This window comes from Chiloscyllium plagiosum, unplaced genomic scaffold, assembly GCF_037043375.1.
Source record: "Chiloscyllium plagiosum isolate Xiang-an unplaced genomic scaffold, Cpla_swu_hap1 HiC_scaffold_43, whole genome shotgun sequence".
In the NCBI taxonomy this organism is placed as follows: Eukaryota; Metazoa; Chordata; class Chondrichthyes; order Orectolobiformes; family Hemiscylliidae; genus Chiloscyllium; species Chiloscyllium plagiosum.
The window spans coordinates 17,666,761-17,688,948 of NW_028270181.1; the positions used below are offsets into that span (position 1 = coordinate 17,666,761).

Consider the following 22,188-nt stretch of genomic DNA (forward strand, 5'->3'; position numbering starts at 1 on the left):
GGAAACCGGAGCACCCGGAGGAAGCCCACGCAGACACAGGGAGAACATGCAAACTCCACACAGTCAGTCGCCTGACGCGGGAATTGAACTCAGGTCTCTGGTGCTGTGAGGCAGCAGTGCTAACCACTGTGCCACCGTGCCGCCCGGAAACTTCAGTAACCAAAAAATTTTGAGTATGCGCATGTGCTCTTGCAAAGCTTTGGACCTGAAGATGTCAGGTTAGGATAGTACAAGGCTGAAAATGTGTTGCTGGAAAAGCACAGCAGGTCAGGCAGCATCCAAGGAACAGGAGAATCGACGTTTCGGGCATAAGCCCTTCTTCAGGATAGTACAAGGGACAATCGATTAGAAAAGGCTGGACAACTTTGAAACAACTCAAAGTAAGCATTTTACAGTTAGTCTTTTCTATACTTAAATCATAAATATCACCACTTAGATTACAATACTGCATTCAAACTACATCACAAATACTGACCCATGCAGTCGCAAGGTCATGTATGGAAATTAAGTATCCTCACAATTTAGGTCTTTTTTCTCTTTCAGATTGGGAAGCAGATCTGTAAATATGTTCTTTCTAAATGAAACATTATCTTCAAAGGCAGCACTATAATAAATGCTCTATATTTTTGTACAAATTGAAATTGGTGGTTGACCTCCTTTTGAGGTGTGCTTCAGTCGGCAACCATCCCTTTGCATCAGAGTACAAGTGACAGCACTATTGCAGTATTAATATTTTTCTGTACACTACTGGCATCATCAATTCCCTTTTGTGAATGTGTGGGTAAAATGCAACAGAGAAAATGTGGGAAATAATAAACAATGGCAGGAAGGACCAGAGACTGCGGATCTAAGAGCAAATTATCAGATAAAACTCAAGGTTACAAAGGTAATATAAGAACCTTACTAGAATTCCATATTCATCCAAAACAAACAGAAACTTGAAATGCAAGTTGAGATAAATAAGTATGATCTAGTGGCTGCAACGGAGATGTGGTTGAGATGATTTAGATTGAGACCTGAAAATTCAAGGGTATGCATTGTTGAAGAAGGCCAGGTCTTTATGAAAGAGTGGAGGAGTGGCTCCGTTAATTAAAGATGATACTAGCACAACAGATGAATGAAATAAATTCAGGAAACCAGGATATAGAAGCATTCTGGGTACAGACAAAGAACGATAAAGGCAAGAGATCATTTATGGGAAGTGTATATAAATCCCCTAACACTAACTACATGGTAAGATTAGATTCCCCACAGTATGGAAACAGGCCCTTCGGCCCAACAAGTCCACACCAACCCTCTGAAGAGTAACCCATCCAGACCCATTTCTCTCTGACTAATGAACGTACCACTATGGGCAATTTAGCATGGCCAATTCACCTCAGCTGCACGTCTTTGGACTATGGGAGAAAACTGGAGCACCCGGAGGAAACCCGCGCAGACACAGGGAGAACGTGCAAACTCCACACAGTCGTCCGAGGCTGGAATTGAACCTGGGACCCCTGGTACTGTGAGATAGCGGTGCTAACCACTGAGCCACCGTGCTGCACAGGGTATCAAAAAGAAATAATGGGAACTTGTCAAAAAGGGTACAGCAATTTTGACCTACATCCAGACTGGAAAAATCAGATGGGACAAAATCGTCTAGATGACAAATTCATTGATTGTTTTCGGGACATGTTATGCAACCAACCAGACAACAGGCTATATTAGATTTGGTTTTGATCAATCAGATAGAATTAATTACTGATCTCATAGTGGATGAACCCCTTCGTAGTAGTAGCCATAATATGCTTGAATGCTATATACAGTGTAAGGGACAGATGTGCGAGTCAAAGTCTATTATTTTGAATTTAAACAAGGGCAATTATGAGAGCATGAAAGCCAAGCTAGCAAATGTGAACTGGCATTTAGGTTCAAGGATAGATCACTAGAGATGTAGTAGCGAACTTAAGGGGATATTGAAGAAAGTGTAGAAGAGATAACATTGCAACAAATAAGAGCATTTCTAAGGGATGGTCTGACCATCCTTTGTTAATTGTAAAACAAAAATGTAAAAGTATCAAATTGAAAGTTATGACATCAAATTGTGCAACAATCAGTAGCAGGTCAGAAGATTAGACAGAATAGTTTAAAAGCAACCAAAGTATTACCAGGAGATTAAAAAGGGAAGAAACCTGAGAATATGAAAGAAAATTTGCCAAATTTGGGAGAGATAGGAAAAGTTTCTTCAGATGTTTGAAAAAGAATAAATAAACTTAAGTGTTGGTCCTATAGGAAATTCATCTAAGGAATTAGCAATGGATGTAAAAGAGATGGCAGACAAATTGAACAGATATTTGCATGGGTCTTCACTGAAGAGGGTTCAAGTAATATATGGAAACAGCCAAAAATCAGAAATTGAAATGGAGGGAGATACTCAAGGAATTTACACTTGGAAGGAAGGTAATACTGAGTAAATTATGGTTGTTGGTCCAACAAGAAATAAGAACAGGAATCGGCCATTTGTCCCTTAAGCCTGCTCCACTGTTTAAATAAGGTCATGGCAGAGCTGACATTGCTCATCCACTTTCCTGCCCTGGCTAATAAACCTCAATTCCTCCTTTAATTAAGAATCCATCCATCTCAGCTTGAAAATACATAAGGTCTCTGCCCCCATAGCTCTGTGGCAAAGAGTTTCTGAAGACACTCAGTTCTTAGAAGAAATTCCTCCTCATTTCAATCTTAAATTGGAACCCCTTTCTGAGATTGTCCTCTTGTCCAAGACTCTCCATGAGAGGAAACATTCTTATAGCATTTACTCTGTGAAGCTCATTAAAAATCTAATGTTTCAGTGAGATCATCTCTCATTCTTCTAAACTACAATGAGTAGAATCCCAACTTGTTTCACCTTTGCTCATAAGACAGTCCCTCCATATCAGGGAATCATCCTCCTGAAACTCCTGTGATCTGCTTCCAATAAAGTGATACATTTCTTAAATAAGAGGATCAAAACTGCTCATGGCAATCTGGATATGGTTGCACCAGGACCTTGTACAGATGTCAGACTTTCCTGACTTCCCTTTGTGTTGCAGCTTTCTGCAGTTTTTCTCCATTTTTAATACTACTCTTCCTTTGTCCTCCCTGCAAAATGAATAACTTCATGTTTTCCCACACTATATTCCGTTTGGCAACTTCTTGTCCACTTATTTAATCTATCAATATCTCTGTAAACTGTTTTTATCCCTCTTGCAAGCCGCATTTCCACCTATTTTTACGTCACTTGCAAGTTTAGCTGCAACTCATTCACTTCCTTTCTCCAAGTCGTACATGTGTAAATAGTTAAGGTTCCAACACTGGTCCCATGTGGGATACTGCAGGTTGCTAAACTGAAAAAAAAACCCTTTTTTCTGCTCACTGTTTCTGCCCATTTGCTAATTCTCTATCATGCAAGTATACTGCTTCCAATGCTACAGATTGTTTTCTTATGAGTTAACTTTTTATGAGACACCTTGTCCAATGTCTTCTGGAAGTTCAAATTTAACACATCTATTGGTTCACCTCTATCCGAATGAAAAGTTCCCAGTCCTGATGGATTTCATCTTAAGTTCTTAAAAGAAGTGAACAAATGATATAGTTGATACATTTTCCAGACTCCGTGGATTTGGGGAAGGTTCCTCTGGGTTGCAAAATAGCTAGTGTAAGTCAGCAATGCAAGATATGAGCAAGGCAGGAAGCGAGAATCAACAGACTAGTTAGCTTAGCATCGAGGAAGATTTTGGAAGCTGTTACAGATGTTATTACATCAAGGTGCTTGGTTAAGTTCAAGGTAATCATGCAGACCCAATGTGGATATGACAAAGGGGATTTATGTTTAACTAATTTTATATAGAACATACAACATTACAGCGCAGTACAGGCCCTTTGGCCCTTAATGCGCCAACCTGAGAAACCAATCTGAAGCCCATCTAATGTACACTATTCCATTTTCATCCATATGTCTATCCAATGACCACTTAAATGCCCTTAAAGTTGGCAAGTCCAGTACAGTTGAAGGCAGGCTGTTCCATGCCCCTCCTACTTGGAGTAAAGAAACTACCTCTGACATCTGTCCTATATCTTATCACCCCTCAATTTAAAGCTATGTCCCTTGTGCTAGCCATCACCATCCGAGGAAAAAGACTCTCACTGCCTATCCTATCTAACCTTCTAATTATCTTGTATATCTCAATTAAGTCACCTCTCAACCTCCTTCTCTCTAAAGAAAACAGCCTCAAGTCCATCAGACTTATCTCCATACCAGGCAACATCCTAGTAAATTTCCTCTGAACCTTTTCTAAAGCTTCCACTTCCTTCCTATAACGTGGTGACCAGAACTGTTTGCAATGTGCCAAAACTCAGCCACACCAGAGTTTTGTACAACTGCAGCATAACCTAATGGCTCCAAAACCCAATCCCTCGACCAATAAAAGCTAACACACTATATGCCTTCTCAACAACACTATCAACCTGGGTGGCAACTTTCAGGGATCTATGTACATGGACACTGAGATCTCTGTTCATCTACACTGCCAAGAATCTTCCCATTCAGCCAGTACAGTACTGCATTTCTGTTACTCCTACCAAAGTGAATCACTTCACACTTTTCCGCATTAAATTCTATTTGCCACCTCTCAGCCCAGCTGTGCAGCTTATCTATGTTCTTTTGTAATCTACAACATATTTTGGCATTATTCACAAGTTTACTGACCTTTGTGTCATCCACAAATTTACTAACCCATTCTTCTATGCTCTCATTCAGGTCTTTTATAAAAATGACAAACAGCAGTGGCCCCAAAACACATCCTTGAGGTACACCGCTAGTAACTGAACTCCAAGATGAACATTACCTATCAACCACGATCTTCTGTCTTCTTTCAGCTAGCCAATTTCTTCTCCAAACCGTTCAAATGCCTTACTGAAATCCATATGCACCACATCAACCACTTTACCCTCATCCACCTGTTTGGTCACCTTCTCAAAGAACTCTAAGGTTTGTGAGGCATGAACTACCCTTCACAAAACTGTGGTGACTATCCCTAATCAACTTATTCCTTTGTAGATGATAATAAAGTCTATCTCTTACAAACTTTACCCACAACCGAAGTAAGGATCACTGGTCTATAATTACCAAGTTTGTCTCTACTCTCCTTGAAAAGGGGATGTCATCTGCTATCCTCCAGTTTTCCAGCACTATTCCTGTCAACAATGTTGACGTCAAGATCAAAGCCAAAGGCTCTGCAATCTCCTCCCTGCCTCCCAGAGAAACCTAGGATAAATCCCATCCAGCCCAGGGGAATTGTGTATTTTCACACTTTGCAGAATTGCTAACACCACCTCCTTGTGAACCTCAATCCTATCTAACCTAGTTGTCTGTATTTCAATATTCTCCTTGATTAATATTGTCTTTTTCCAGTGTGAATACTGATGAAAAACATTATGGAAGTTTAGTTTATTTGAAGTAGTAGTGATTATGAATAAAGGGGAACCAGTGGATGTATTGTAGTTGGATTTCCAGAAAGCATTTGATAAGGTGCCACATTCCCTTGATCTATCCTGTCTATACCTGACATATGCTTCCTTCTTTATCTTAAATAAACACTCGATTTCTTTAGATTAGATTAGATTTCCTACAGTATGGAAACAGGCCCTTTGGCCCAACAAGCCCGACCCTCCAAAGAGCAACCCGCCCAGACCTATTCCCCTACATTTTCCCCTGACTAATGTACCTAACACTATGGGCATTTTAATATGGCCAATTCACCTAACCTGCACATCTTTGGATTGTGGGAGGAAACCGGAGTACCTGGAGGAAACCCACGCAGACACTGGGAGAATGTGCAAACTCCACACACAGTTTTAGATTAGATTACATACAGTGTGGAAACAGGCCCTTCGGCCCAACAAGTCCACACCGCCCCGCCGAAGCGCCACCCACCCATACCCCTACATTTACCCCTTACCTAACACTACGGGCAATTTAGCATGGCCAATTCACCTGACCTGCACATCTTTGTGACTGTGGGAGGAAACCGGAGCACCCGGAGGAAACCCACGCAGACACGGGGAGAACGTGCAAACTCCACACAGTCGCCTGAGGCGGGAATTGAACCTGGGTCTCTGGCGCTGTGAGGCAGCAGTGCTAACCAGTTGCCTGAAATGGGAATTGAACCCGGGTCTCTGTGAGGCAGCAGTGCTAACTACTGAGCCACCATGCCGCCCAAGTCAACTAGCATTCACTGTACCTACCAGCCTTTCCTTACTGTCTCTGGACTCTTGTTATTTCATTTCTGAAAGCTTCCCATTTTCCAGCCGTCCCTTTACCTGCGAACATCTTCCCCGAATCAACTTTTGAAAGTTCAAATTCCCTTCCTCCAAAGGCAATGGTGGCAGGTAAAGTTTTGATTATCAAGACGATGAAATTATTGGGGATGTGCAGGAATGCAGAATTGAGATTACAATCTGATCAGCCATGAGCTTCCAAGGACTGTGCGACAGAATTTTGTTCTTTGTTTATTATAAAGGAAAACGTTTTAGAGGAGCAAAAGTAGTTGTCTTCAAAATGTTTCTGTGGTAGAAGAAAGTAGAGAATTTCGGCATGTTTAGGTGGTTAAAATTTTACTTTTTAATGCATAAATATTTACACAAAATTCTAAAGAATATTTTCATTCTCGTGGTCCTTTATAGATACTACTTTTTGCGTCAGACGGAAGTTGGAGCACTGACAAATCGAAGTCTATGAAGGTTTATTGATTTTTTTGGTTTATTTTGCTAAAAAGAAAAGTCTAGTTGATACACGTGTTCTAAATTCGAACCATCTTTCCAAATAGCGTGGTGTTTTTCCCTATCATTTGCAAATCTGCCCACTTGTGTGCAAATTATACAAGGTCTCGCATTTAATCGGTTTTAGAGGCCAAGAACAGCTTATTGTGACATAACTGAAGAAGTTGATATTAATGTTAATGAGCCTGACATCTGGATGCTTTCCGTGTTGTGAAAGTGAAGCATCGTTAATTCGATCATGCTGGCAAAGAAGCTTGTTTGTTTTAAAAAGGCTGCAAACAACCCAGAATTACTGACGTGAAGAACTCAAGTGGAAAATGTTTCAAAGGGGTGGGGTGATTGGACAGAAAACCCGTCAATCAGACGCTTCAAAGAGCTTGCGACGTTGTGAATGGATGTTGCGAATGAATGGGCAACGGTGGGGGCGGGGTTTCCGGTTCCAGGTTAGTTTGATACATTTCACGGATGTCAGTTTGCGGAGAGGCACGAGCTTGAATCTCAAACTGGCGGCGAGGTGTATTTGTTCATTCAAAAGCTGTTTCTGTACCACATCCAGCAACCTAAAGAACCATGACATGTTTGAGGTAAATAATCACCTACTGTAAACGGATCACTTCGTGTATCTTTGATCGATGCTATATTTCTTTAACATTTTTTTTCAAGTCTTGTGGCCTTTTTACCCCTTAAGACGGTTTTCAGTTGTAGCCGCTGTCAGTGCTGTGAATGCAATAAGTAGGTGAAAGGATCGCAAGTAGGAGTCTTGCACTTATTCAATATTGCAGCAACCATAGTCGGGTTATTTTATGCGCAGAATCGAGTCAACATTTTCGAGATGCATGTCTTGAAACACCTGTTGCACAGAGGAACGATCCCATTGCATACTGACAGCGACAGACCATGATAAAAGTCATTTAAGATGTAGCATGTGTCACCCCACCCCCCTTGGGGTACCTTTCTACATGTGGCGAAAGGGGCTGTGTTTCGCTGTGCGCTCTACAAATTCATGACTTTAAATGATCCTTCCAATGGGGAAATAGCATGTTCACATTCTGTAGTATTTCGCTGTCCAGAGCATCTCCTTTTGACGCTGAAATCATTATACTTAAGCACTTGGAAACAAAAATTATTTTTACATATTAATTATGTTCCTCTTTACCTCAATTACTTAAACAGGACCCCAATGTCAAAATTTGCTCGGATAAGAATAATTCTACATTGGAGAAGTTAAATTGTTTGATCTTTATCTTATATTTGTTTTACTTATGCTCAAGCAGCATGTCTTCCGTTCTCACTCCGCGGGAAGTTACACCACGTTTAGCATGTGCTTTTTAAAGCACTTATTTTATGAGTACCGAAGTTTAAAACCCCAACCTTTCTGCTGTCGCCTTTGGTTTGTGGGGTACCCAGTCAGCGTCTTTTCAAAGTTCTCATGGGCTTATTGCTGAAGAGTGCGCGGTTTGAAGTAACAGCATGTTAATCAAAATTAAGCTTTGCTATATTCTACGATTTTAAAGCGTTCTCAATTTTAAGTTACAGAAATACGGGACAGCAATGGGTGGAAATGCAGCATCAATTTAATTTGATAATTTGTTTATTATTCTCTCTAAAGAAACGGTTGCTAAACAAACACTCGAGTATATCTACGATGGTTCTGAAAGTAGGAATTTAGCTTGTGGAGTGACCTCATAGCCAGTGTGTGAGGCAGTTGGTTGTTGGCTATATTTTAGTAATTCAACTCCACATCTTCTAGATAACACCCGAACATCACAAGAGGCAAATAGACAAATTCATTCAGGAGCTATATGACGTAAATTCTGAATCTGTCAGGAAAAAAAAGCCAGAAATATCACGTTATCAATCTGAATGATAACCCGTTGTAGTTCAGTTTTTTTTATAGAGGGAACATTTCAAGAGTGGACTCTTTTTTTAAAAAAAAATAGATTTGGATGACAATGAATTTTAAGATTTTATTTTAAAGACAGGGCATCTTATTGCATTTCCATTGGGATAGATGATTTTTTTTTCAAAGAAACAGAAACAAACACACTTCCAGTCAACCAAAATAATCCATACAGAATAATACAAATGAAAATGGTGTCCTTTTAAAATTGGAAGGTGATGTATTGTTCTGTTAAAACAAGGCTTGAATTATTTGCATAAATTGCACAGTGGAATATTGCATTTAAATTATTCCGTGCCTTTACATTTTTGAACAATACCTGATGTGGGGCTTATTGCAAGCAGTGATTCCTCTGTGTTTAATGTCTAACAGTAAGTGACGGTTAAAAAAATTTATGATTTGGCTAAGAGTTAGTTTATGAATATAGACTATGAAAAAAATTTTGTTTTAATCTTTTGGAGTACAAAAATGAAATTGTGCTTCCGGATATTGAACTAAACCTGCAGTTAGGGGATTATTGAGGAAACTGGTTCAACTCCCTTCCATTCTAATTTGATTTAACAGACCACTCATGACATACTATATCTGTGCCAACAAATGTCCATGATAATGCTAGATAGTAATGCTAATTAATGTTTTTTTTCTGAATGTCAAATTCTCGACGGTGCTTCGCTCAAAAACAATGGGACCAACGATCTGATGGTATTGTACCATGGAGGATGGGTTATTTCATTTGCTTCACAAATTCCAACATAGCTCTTGATTCCATTCATTATTTTGGTCAGTTGCCAAGTGCCATGCAGAGCTCGACATTCTAGATGATTTGCATACATCTACTGGTGAGCTAATGTAGGCCCATGACTGAGTTGATCCAAGAACAGGACATTATGAATATTAAGACACTTGAAGTGAATTTAACTTTGAAACCAAGTATGGTTTCCAACCTAACTTTCTATTCTGTTTGAAGCTGATTTAACAGATTCTGTGTAAGCTGTAGTCGTACAGATGAATAAACATAATTGTCTCAGTTTTCATCTGATTGTGAAAGTAACATTTTTTTCTTGTCATATTCCATAAATTGTCAGTGCAAACCCTAGATCTTTCTAGGTCTGTAGCTGTACATACTGTTCTTGATAATTCACTATCTCCTGATAAATTATTGTGAACAAGATTCCCAGAAATGAACTACTTCCTGACAAAACATCAGATGCCAACTTATTTATACTGAGGGCTCATTGTTCCAAAGTTTACTGACAAAATTTTAGTCGAAAGGTGTGAATCGAACATCATACCGCTCAGCACCTAATCTGCTAACTGGTGCACAGACTCATTTAATGCACAGGAATCCTGTGAATAAACAGTTTAACAAGTTTATTATATCTTTCCATGGTTTAAAAAAAATGCACAGGGTGCCTGTAAATTAAAAAGAAAGCAAAGATCTTAATCATGTGATTTAAGTCAAACCATAATCCCAAATCGTGTTTATGACTTTCAATACAGGCAGCTAATTTCTGTTTAAGCTTAAGTTATTGTTGGGTGGAAAGTGGGAAGCTGTTCACTTGTGTGGTATCTATCTTTTTAGTTCTTCTCGTCTCACTCGTCTCACTCGTCTCACTCGTCTCACTCGTCTCACTCGTCTCACTCGTCTCACTCGTCTCACTCGTCTCACTCGTCTCACTCGTCTCACTCCTCTCACTCGTCTCACTCGTCTCACTCGTCTCACTCGTCTCACTCCTCTCACTCCTCTCACTCCTCTCACTCCTCTCACTCCTCTCACTCCTCTCACTCCTCTCACTCCTCTCACTCCTCTCACTCCTCTCACTCGGTCTCGTCTGTTTTCATTTTTGTCTTTGTTTCTTCTGTCTGCACCTTGCCTTTTATCTTATTCTGTCTCTCTCACTTTCCCCTTTAATCTCTTGATCTCCTGTCTCCTTTATTCAATTCTGTTTTTCCTTTGGAGTTCCAATAGTCAAGGCAAATAGTGATTCTCCTATCGCACATCTGACTTGTTTCATAGATCATGGTTGGCCTTGTTTCAGCCTCAAAGGATAATATTCTAAGTTTTATTCCATCTTTGATACAATTTTTGGAATCAAAATTGATTGTATTGTTAGCAAACTTTCTTGTGAGCACATTATTCATGGAGATTATTTCTCCTTGTGTAGCTAGTCTGAGTCATCCAAATGACACCACCTTATTGAATGGCACTTCGAATATACTGGAACAAATGCTGGCCTTGGCAGTGATGATCACATCCCATACTAGAATAAATACAAGAAATGCAGGTGACTGCACTTAGACTTAAGGTCCAACTAACTCAGCCAAGTTGATCATACAAAACTGCCACATAGGTAGGAAAATCAAGTTCTTAATGTGAAAATGCTGTTTATTTTGTCATTTCTTTGCTTGTGATATCTAATTTACTCAAGATACACTAATTGGGATATGTATTCTAGAGTTGCAAATATAATTGTATCAAAGGAAAATGTGATATTGTCTAACCAGATCCTAGGGCTGTTGTATAATTAGAGGTAGTTTAATCCGAGGGTCACCTTGCAGGTGAATGTAGAGGTTCAGAAAGAGAGTCGTACATTGTAACCTCAGTGGGTGTGGACATTAAACCCATGTTATTAGTATCACTTTGCATTGCAAGCCAGCCGTTCAATCAACTGAAAAAAAAACCCAAAGTGCAGATGCTTGAAAGCAATCACAAAAATAGAAATTGCTAGATCAGTTCAAGTTTGTCAGCATCCGAAGAGAAAGCAGAATTCATGTTTGTGATCCTGTGACCCTTCAGAACTGAACTCACCAACGCCCAGTTTCTTGAAATCTTTTCTGACTTAATACTGTATTAAATGTATCTGCTTATTAGATTGTGATGACTACATATCTACGTATTTTGGGTGTTGAATGTTTGTTAGAACATTTGCCTGTACTATTGCTTTAAAAATGGCAGTGACCTAATTTTAAAATGAAATGTTTACAGTTTGCCTGCTAAATTTATCTTCCTTTTTACTGTGATCTGCAAGTTCCATAACATGCTTTAAAAACAAAAATGTCATGAGTCAGGATTTATTTGGCACAGTTTATTGAAGAAAACTACTGCTTTAGTAAGAAATTGACTTCATAGCAGTCACTTTTTAATGTAATATTTTCATTAATAATCCAAGGATTTTGTGTGAAGTTGTTTTTCTTTTATCCATTCATTGGAGGTGGGCTTAGCTGATTGGGTCAGCATTCATCGCGTATCTCGAATTGTCTGGAGGCAGTTCAGAATCCACCACATTGCTATAGGATGCATGTTGGCCAGATCAGTGAAGGAAGGCTCATCTCCTGACCTCAGACATTAGTGATTCAGATGGGCTTTTATGGTAATCGGTGGTAGTACGCAGTCACCATTAGGGTTGTTTTTTTTTCCAGATTCTTGAATTCAAATTTTACCATTTGCCATGGTGGGATTCAAACACCTTGTCCACAGAGCATGAAGCTGGGGTTCTGGATTACTTGTACAGTGTCTTTGCTTTTTCAGAAAGAGGATGTAGATAAGCCAATAGGACCAGAAGAAAATGTCAAACCAATTTGGAGGAAATAGTATTCATCTTTATTCAATGTTGCTCCAAATGAAACGATTGTATGAAATTTATTGCTAGATTCGCTTGTTTCAGCTTTGGTTAATTTTGCGTAAGCCTATTCCTGGTCTGGTTTCTTCATGTAAAAGTCAAGTAATCATATTTTTGTGTTCTGTCTCTCCATCAAATGATCTAAGTAAGATAAAACATACCAAACAATTAAGGTGGAAATTGTATACAGTTCGTTCTGCGATAACGCACATTTTGTTTACATAAACTTGCTATAAAGCGATTGACGAATTGGGGATGCTGTTTCAAAAGCACTAAGTTTTCAAGTGTATATTGGTTATAGTGCAATTCCAGCCCCATTAATTGAAATGGTGCTGTTATTATACGTTTTTTTTTAATAACACAGAACTCCTGTGTTGTCTCAGAACTGACAGTTAAGCTGACCATATTAGTGGAATGCCAATTGTTAACAGATAGAATTTCATGTGATTATCTTACATTGTAGAAATAAAATGATATTAAGAATTATCATAAAGCAAATAAAAGTAATTAATTGTTCTTCATTTTCGAAGTCAGTTCTCCCTGCCTATTGCTAATGGAAAAAAATTTCTAATATGTATGTTAAATCTTTTGACGAAGAAACCTAGCACCTGTCATAGCTTTCAGTTCGGAATTTTGGAAAGATACAATTGCCTCTCTTGAGTTCCGGAAAAGAGCTCACTATGCCATTTGTGCTTGCTTTTTCAGACAAAATGCACTGTTTGGGATGGGAAACCCCCTCCTTGACATTTGCGCAGTAGTGGACAAGGATTTCCTTGACAAGTAAGTTTATAATCTACTTTGGTCATATTTTGAGTCAACCATAGCATTTGTAGATTGTGGCAAAATCATGATTTGTGCTACTATTAGTTGGATTTTTGAACCATATGCACAGTAGAATCTAGAATATGTGTGGTTATTGAGAAAATAATTTACAATCTTTTTTTTTAGTACGATTAAAGCTATTTATTTTGAATATATAGACAGACTCTCCCCATGAACTGAAAATATCTCCACTTCAGTTAATATCCTTTTATATTATGTAGGTAAACATCATATCTATAAGAAACAACATTTCATGCAAATTATTTATTTCTTTCTTGAATGTGGACATTTGTTGGCAAGGCCAGCATTTGTTGCCAACTCTAATTTCCCTTGAACTATGTGGCTTTTTAGCCAGATAAAAGTCCATCACATTTCTGTGGATCTGGAGTCATGTAGGCCAAACTGATTAAAGGACAGCAGAGTTCCCTTTTTGAAAGGTGTTTGAACCAGTATTTTTTTTCCTTTGCAACACAGTCACCATTAAAGAGGCTAGCTATCAGTTCCATATTTAACAATTGAATTTCAAGTCCACAAACTACCAAAAGACTATTAGTAATCCAATGACAACGCCACTACCACGTCTCCTATGGTATATCCATTTAAATTATTTCCTGACTGATGCAAGAAGCCAGTAAAGGGAAAATGGAGCATTGACTAAGTTTGGTCTGACTCTTGAAATGAAATGATGTTCTGAGTGTAAGTTTGCTCACTTAGCTGGAAGGTTCATTTTCAGACATTTCATCACCATACTAGGGAACATCAGCGAGCCTCCTGTGAAGCACTGGTGTTATTGACCCATCTTCTATTTATGTGTTTAGCGTTCCTTGGGTTGGTGATGTAATTTCCTGTAGTGATGTCAGTTCCTGGTCTTTTTCTGAGCGGGTGGTAAATGGGGTCCAAGTCTGTGTTTGTTGATGGAGTTCCAGTTGGAACAAAAATAGAAGGTGGGTCAATAACATCAGTGCTTCACTGGAGGCTTGCTGATGTTATCTAATATGGTGACAAAACATCTGAAAATGAACCTTCAACTTCAGGGAGCAAACTTACATCCAGAACCATAACCTGAGCTACGAATCTTCTCAAAACCTGCTGAAAATGTTAAAATCAAGGCAAAGACAAAATCTGGATTTTGGGATCAGAATTCAGCAGGAAAATTAACATTACCAAAAAACTGTAGCTTGTGCTAATATTGAGTAAAATTTGAACACTAAAATTTACATGCTTGATTGAATAAAGTTTATGACCTTAAATGTCAATGTGCAATTTGCATTCTAGTCAAGGAAAGCCCTCCTGAATTCAGAAGTCAGATGGATAGGTTCTGTTTCCACTTCAAAAAAGGTAAAAAGGCTGAAACAAAATGTTGCAATAGAATATTTTAATATAGGATTTGACTCCTTATGCAGTGTAAACACAAAATATTTGCACACTTGAAGCCAGTTCCCTTTCCTTTGGTCTTAATTTCTGTGTCTTGTTTTAAAAGTAAAAATGGCTACAAATATCAAGAAAGCAGTGGTAATATTTGTATTTTTGTTGCTTTTACTGAAATGAAATTATAAGCACTATACATTGTGTGAAGCATCTGTGTTCAAGTTTAATTTTCTGTTTATTTAAGGGAACATTAGTACTTTGGAAATCAGCAGTTATGATGCAAGTCAGAAAAATTAAATAAACAAGAAAAGTCATTTTGTATACCTAGAAATGTGTATTATTTGTTCGAGCATAAACCCCAAAATCAAGGGAAGTAAGTGCCTTGATCCAATTGATCCAATAGTATTTTCAAAAAAACGTGTAACTAACATATTTAAATGATAGCTTTTCTGTAAAATAATTTTAATCATAATTAACAACTGGTTACATGGTTTGGAATGGTTGACCATGGAAATCTTTACTCATTTCCTTGTGGTGAGCTGCCTTGTGCTAAAATGTTGTTTGGGAAGCATAAGATAGAATTCTATTTTTGGTTTGGAGCACTGCTTTGCTTTTCGTGGTTTTTAAACTCATGGATGTCAAATACTTTTAAAGGGAGGCAAATTAAATTGGAAAGTGTCACATTGAGCAAGATTCTAGAACCTAACTTGCAATATCTTTCTTGCATTTCTTTTTGTTTTATTCTGCTTTTCTTCCACTACTCCTCTTTCCATCTCTCTCTCTCCTTACATGTTTTCTTCAGCATGTTTTTGTCTAATTTTCTTACTCTGTTACCCTCTTGTATGTATTTTGAAATTTTGTTTTCTCTATTGTCTCCACCCACAATCCACCAACTTCCTGCAGCCCCCACCCAATTCTGGTTTTTTTTTTCTGACAATTGTCATGCAAGAAAGCTTACGAATTCTGGGTATTCATAATAAGAGATCCCATCTTTAACAAGAGATACGAAATCTACGTTTTACCTAATCAGGCCTCAGTTTGTTAGCTCCTCTTAAAGACAGTGCCCACATCAGTATTATTTGAAGTATAGTTGTGGCAGAATAGTCCTGCTGCTATCTTTTTGGTCTCTCTCAAACATCACATTGAGATTAATATTTTTTCAGAGTAATATGTGACTAATTTACATGTTGTATTTGACTTCTGTTTTCTCTTGTAAATTTTGATTTGACAGATTTAGGAGGTCCCAGTACACTCACCGTTCTTTAGAGTATGATGTTGTGCAAATGCACTTTGCCTAATACCTTTGAGGCTGGGAACTAAGGTTTGACTGCAAAATGGGGTAGCTTGCATCAAACGATGCATTCTGAGAACTGAACTACAAGATAATGATTTAGATTGGCAATGTTTTGCTGTTTGTGCATTTTCTTTACAGGTCAGTTGGCCTGGAATAAATAGGATGCTGCTAGGGAACGAGAAAATTTATGTAGCTGAAGTCATTGTTTTTCAGTGATTTCCTCACCTTATTTTGATCTTTGAGCATTTTTAGCATGACTTATTTTTTATTCAGCCATCTTCTGAATAAAACATTGAGAACTAATAGTTACCAAAGATAACTTTTTAATTCTGATTTCTTCTAAAAAAAAATTGATGTCAGTACAGATGTGAAATGCACTTATTGACTTGTGCCAAGTTTAATGCCACTAAGTTATGAAAATGTATGTCTAACAAATTTGATACATTTGTTTGAAATAAATTGCTGAATTAGGAAAAGCCTCCATGGATTTGAGATGATAAAGGACAAATTTAAAGTAGATGTTAGAAAATTATTCAGATTGTAATTCATGTAATGTATTAATTTCTATGTTGAGGCAGAAACTCAGTACTCATTTAAAAATGGGTTTGGTTCTCTTCATGGAATTTGGTTATTTCTGAATGAAGAATGCTGAATCAAATCTCCCTCCTTGTTGATTGTGTAATTACGCAAGATTTTGAATGAAGCAAATAAAACTGTGAACAAAATTTTTTGAATATTTCTACTTCAATTTGTAAGGTTCTTTTTGCTCGAAGTTTTGGATCCATTGTTTGCAATAAAGTTGGGAATTGATTAAAATAATGTACTACTGATGAATTGAGAGTTCAAAGAGGTGCTAACCAGAAACAGATATTTCAAAGTTCTGTGTTCTCCTTTGTTCTGTATATCTTTTCAAAACCAGTTATAGAGTGTAAAAACATTGTTTTGTTCTATAGGTGGGCTTTTCAAATCAGAGGCTTCATCAAGCTTATCCTCTGAGTAGCAAAAAATAACCAACTTGAATAATGACAGGTGACTAGTTCACTTTGTATTTGACAATCTTCTTTTGTAAGATTTGATTTGACATTTAATATTTTAAGAGGTCCCAAAACGTTCACCATCCTTCAGTTGTACTATTGTGCAAATGCACTTGATCCAATTTTTGTGACACTGGTTTAATTAATTTCATTTCCCCTTTGTTGGCCTTCAGAGTTAAAATTGATGCTGCAGCGTGTAGCTGAAAGTTTAAAAATAAGAAAGAAAGGTGACAAAAAGTAGCCTGATGCTACCAGAAATCTCTAGTACTGTATAGCTTTAGAATCTTGGTTATTTGTTCCACCTGCTTTGTTTGAGGCACAAATTCACTTGCAAGGTAGAAGAATTTTCTCTTTGCTTTTCTCAGGGCCGAGTGGAGTAAAAGTTGCATGCTTGATTTCAGTGGAATCTTTCCACCTGTAAATAGACAAATTTTTAATATTTTGTATCTCAAAAGCTCTTATGTTCCAATTTATAAAAAAACACATTCCAATTTATAAAAAAACACATTCCCAGTCATCATTGCACTTCCATTTTTCCAGCGGTATGGGAAACTCCCCAGTAATGTTTTTGTTTTCACATCCTGGGGAGGCCATTTGTCAATCTTCATGAAATGACCCAGGAACGTTACTTTGGCTTTTGTGAGTGAACTCTTTAACAGATTTATCACCCACTTCATGAAGTCTATTGAACAGTTACAATAGATGCTCCAAATGGCCCTTCCATGTGAGGCTAAAAGTCACCAGATCATCCATGTACACTGCGCAATTGTGTAATTATGGAATGACTTTAATAATTAATCTTTGAAATCTAGATGGTGCATTTGGCATGACTTTAAACCGGTGTAGTCTATTTGTTGTCACAAAACTTTCTTCACTCTTTCAGATAAAGATACCTGCTACTATCTTTTGAGTGTGTCTCACTTTGAAATCTAAGTTGCTTGTCCCACCTTCTCAGTACAGTCTTCCAAATGTAGAAGAGGATATAAATCTGCTTTTGTAACTGAATTGACTTTGCGGTAGTCCATACATAATTATTAGGTATCATCTGGTTTTGGCACTATTACGATAGATGAGCTCCATTTGCTGCAACTCCGTTTGATTATGTTGTCTAACAATTTATCCCAATTTTTGAGAACTTGCTCACTGTCAAATTGAATTTGAGCAATGTCCAATTTAGAATTATCTCCCCTTGGTTTTTCACCTGGTGTTATAACCTGAAACACTTTCTCCTTCTGCTTACCTTTCGTATCAAAATACCTTTTGAGCATATTCACATGACTGCGTGAGATGTCTTTCTATCTGACTTTCTTATAAAATAGTACACCATGCTCAATCTCCTTCACTTACCACTGTAAGTTACACTAACACTCCATGAACATTAATTTTTATCCCTTGTCTGCTACTGTTTCATCACATGCTATGCTCCGTTTTAATGCTGTTTTGCCAACTCCTCCACTCTTTTTAATCGTTCCCTAAAAGTTGACACAGTCCAAATATGTGGTCTCTGAATTCTGACTGACTAATTTCAGTGATTCTGTCACCTCATGCCCAAATATTTGTTCAAATAGACTGAGTTTAGTTGATTAATTAGGTGCATCCTTAATTCCAAAAAATGTAAATGGAATTCCTTTGCTTCAGTCCTCTACATTGTCTTGAATATAGGCCCTCAATGTGGTCTTTAAAGTTTAATGCTACTGCTCTAATGCTGCCTACAATTCTGGATTGTATGCAGTGGATTTGAATGGCTTTATTTCTAAGCTTCCCTGAATTTCATAACGTCCTTGAATAACTTTGTAAAATTTGATCCTTGATCCAACTGTATTTCTGTGGGTAGTCTATCAACAACAGTTGAGTAACCCCTCTACAATCCTTTTAGCCATGATACTGTGCAATGTACTGCCTCTGGAAATCTAGCAGACTCATCCATTATCATCAACAAATACTGATCTAGTTTTAGGTACAGATCCTATGCAATCAACTAAGACTCATGTAACAAGTTCCTCAAATGCGGGAATGAGTGTTAAGGGTGTTGTTTTATCACTACCTGAGGTTTTCCAATTACCTGAAATGTATAACATAGCCAGCAAAATACAACCACATCCTTCTGCAATGCAGGCCAATATGTGTTTTTGTACTTTAGCTTGAATTTTTCTTGCTCTCAAATTTCAACCTACTGGTAATTCATGTGCTACCTGCAGTGCTTCCTTCCCATAACCCGCTGGTAATAGAACTTAATGAATTTCTGGGAGAAAGTGAAGACTGCAGCTGCTGGAGATAAAAGTCGTTTGTGTACTGCAGGAAAAGCATAGCAGGTCAAGCAGCATCCGAGGAGTAGGAGAATCAATGTTTCGGTCAGGAGCTCTTCATCAGGAATGAAGCATGTGAGCCGAGGGAAACTAACGTCTGCCCAGTTTTCATCTGCCTGAAGATATGATGTTCTCTGTCCTCCTCAAGATATCACTTTTAAGATAACATTCTGGGCAACATATAGATTCTTGTTCTATGTATGCTTTTTGCTCTACTCTTAACTGGTGGATTTGGGGAAGGAGAAAAACACACGATTAACCTGTACTCAATGAATACAGTGCAGGCAACTTGTTAGGCTAGTGCTGCTTGGTGTTACATAATAGCAGTGTGCAGCCAGTATTAACCACAATATTGATTCAAATTTTTAAATGGTGTACTGATGACCTTGGTGGGAGACGCAAGATTAATCAACAATTGCGTGATGAAAGCCAGTTGGAGCAGCTAACCATGGATGTCAGTTGTGGAATCAAACTCCAGGCAATTGAATATGTGGCTGTAAGAAGCTGGTTGATGTCATATAAATTATCAATGTCAATGAATTAAGCCATATCCTACCTATGATAGGTGGTGATTTGACCAATGCCCATTCACCTACCAACAATCTATTACAATTATGACTCTTATCTAGCATTCACTACAGTATCTCACCCTCTCACACTTTACATTGCTACAAACCTCTGACTGTCCGAGAACTTGTACACTGCTGTTCCACAATGGCAGCCAATCCAGCTAAGGTTCATGTCACAAAAATGAAAATAGTGCAAACTCTGGAAATCTGAAATTAAAATAAAAATTTAGTCGAAATGCGCAACAGTTTAGCACACGTATAAAGAAACATAAGCTGTTTCTTTTCGATCATTATGAAATAAAACTTATCTGTAGAATTTTTTTAATTGATTGAGCATACTCTACTAGTACTTGGAGTCCTACAAGGCTCCTGAGCTGGAGCTCTTCTGCTCTGACTGCTTCTCCCCCTTTTTGTCTTTTTTTTCAATTTTTTTGCTTCTTGAGCTTGGATGGCCTCGCGAAGAGCAGATCTAGTGCAGACCTTGATCACGCCTTTACCTGCTTGCTAGGGCAAGCACAGGACCTGGCATCTGAATCAGAGGCCGCTGCAAACTGCGAAGGTGTCATTGGCAAGTAGGCCCAGTTGCAAAAGATGGTGCCTGAGGGTCATCAACTTTGTCATTGGGTCCAGTGGTGTTGGCAGAGGAGAATCAGTCCAGAGATGATACATGATACCTGAGGACTGGCGATTTCGTTGTTTAGGTCCAATGTAGATGGTGATGAGGTGGGGGAGGAGGGATGACAGAAGAGGTGTCATTGTTGGTGATGAGCTGCTTGAGGACTGATGAACACTTCAAGCTATTCCTTTATTCTTATTATTCCAAATGGTGCCGGGTCATTGCAGCTTTGATAAATCTTTTCACTATATTTTACTGTTTTTATCACTAAAATATGCAACAATAAATCATTTCATTCCTCAGTTTCCTTTGTCCTTCATAATGGTCATGATTTTGGTAGGTAATGTCCAAGGTGCCTTGGTGAATTTCCACAGTCTCTTGTAAAAGGTGTATGCTGCTGCTACTATGCAATGTTGGTGGGAGGGAGTGAATATTTATGGATGTGATGCTTTGCCTTGGATGGTGTCAAGCTTCTCAAATATTTTGGAGCTGGATCCAGCCAAGCAAGGAGTGAGTATTCCATCACAGTCTTGATTTGTTTTGTAGACGGAGATCAGGCTTTGGGGAATCGTCAGTTGAGTTATGTGTTGCAGTATTCCCAGCCACTGTCCTACTATTTTAGCCACAGTTTATATATGGCTTATTCAGTTGAGTTTCTAATTAAGTGTAGCCATCAGAATGTTGGTCATTATGGTAATACCACTGTCATTGTGGGATAGTTTGATTCTCTCACGTTGGAGATGATCATTGCATAGCCATTGTGTAGCATAAATGTTGTTTTCTACATGCCAGCCAAAGCCTGAGTATTGTGCAGGTCTTAGTGCATTTGAACATGAACTGCTTCTGTCTCTGAGGAATGGTAAATTGAGCTGAACATTGTACAGTGGCTCCCAAAGAAGGGTCATATTGAACACAACCTTGGCTGTGCTTTTCTCCACAGATGCCGCCTAATCTCCTGCCATTTCATTTTAATCCCAGTGAGCACTTGCCTCTCTTCAGGCTAGGTGATCGCTTCCCAAGGGCCTGCTCTGATCCAGATAAAGTCTACTTAAGATTGTGGGATGACTCCAGAATGCTTTTCCAGTCACATTTTCAATCACTTGAGGGGCCATCTTACAATGCTGAGACAGACAGCCTCTCTCAAATTAAAATACTCAGACCCTCTCAATGGCCCCAGCAGTTCCTAAGCAGACTTTTTGAATAACAGTCCCAGACTTGGTGAATAATTGGGGACACTGGACACCAGGATTAAACTTACAGTATTTCACGAATATAATTTTTGCCAGTTTGAGCTGGCACACTCAATAAGCTGCTATTTAAAACAAAAGTATGCTGTAAATTAAGTCTTTTTAAGCCTTAAGCCTCAAGACTTAATTTACAGCAACCTTTGTTTTAACCAGCACCGTAAGAGCTGGCACTCTCAATGAACTGCCAAAAGTTTTATCCCTGAAATACTGTACGTTGAGCATGTTCTTTGCGATCTCTGCAATATCCAAGTGGTCAGTTGAGTGTGCAAGTGAGAAGACTCTCTCTAGTAAGTTTTATTTCAGATAAAGTTGCATTATTATTTGTGAATTATGCTGTAAATAATAGTTTGCATCCTGCCTGCATCACAGTTCTATTAGTTTGGTGTAAGTTTCTTTTCTTTGATTATGGGGACCTCCTGATCAACCAGAATGATCATCAATCAGCATTCTCTTGATCCCATAGGTGTTGGTTAGTCAGACATTTGCTGTATTAACAATATAGTTACTTTAGTGGGTGAGCTGTAATTAAATTAATGTCATTGACTTAAACCCAATAATCTTTATTTTCAGCCTCCTCTCATAGAAAAGAGTAAAGGAGTAAATGTCAAGAACAG

General features: G+C 38.2%; 1 protein-coding gene and 1 long non-coding RNA gene across 9 annotated transcripts in view; one reads left to right on the forward strand and one right to left on the reverse strand.

The window, feature by feature from the left end:
* LOC122541855 (adenosine kinase-like) overlaps window positions 1-22,188 on the forward strand; it is a 266,202-nt gene that overhangs the window by 24,211 nt on the left and 219,803 nt on the right. For 4 of the 8 annotated variants that reach the window (XM_043678926.2, XM_043678928.2, XM_043678923.2 and 1 more), the window contains exon 2: window positions 13,024-13,098. In XM_043678926.2, coding sequence (XP_043534861.1) covers window positions 13,024-13,098 — 75 coding nt within the window. Of the gene's footprint in view, window positions 1-7,257; window positions 7,383-10,863; window positions 11,050-13,023; window positions 13,099-22,188 lie in introns of those variants that run through there. The other 4 variants (XM_043678925.2, XM_043678929.2, XM_087982278.1 and 1 more) reach the window with 3 other exon arrangements.
* LOC148137441 (uncharacterized) overlaps window positions 12,404-22,188 on the reverse strand; it is a 249,878-nt gene continuing 240,093 nt past the window's right edge. Inside the window, exon 5 of the long non-coding RNA XR_015754214.1 lies at window positions 12,404-12,459. This is a non-coding gene — a long non-coding RNA (uncharacterized LOC148137441). The remainder of the gene's footprint in view (window positions 12,460-22,188) is intronic.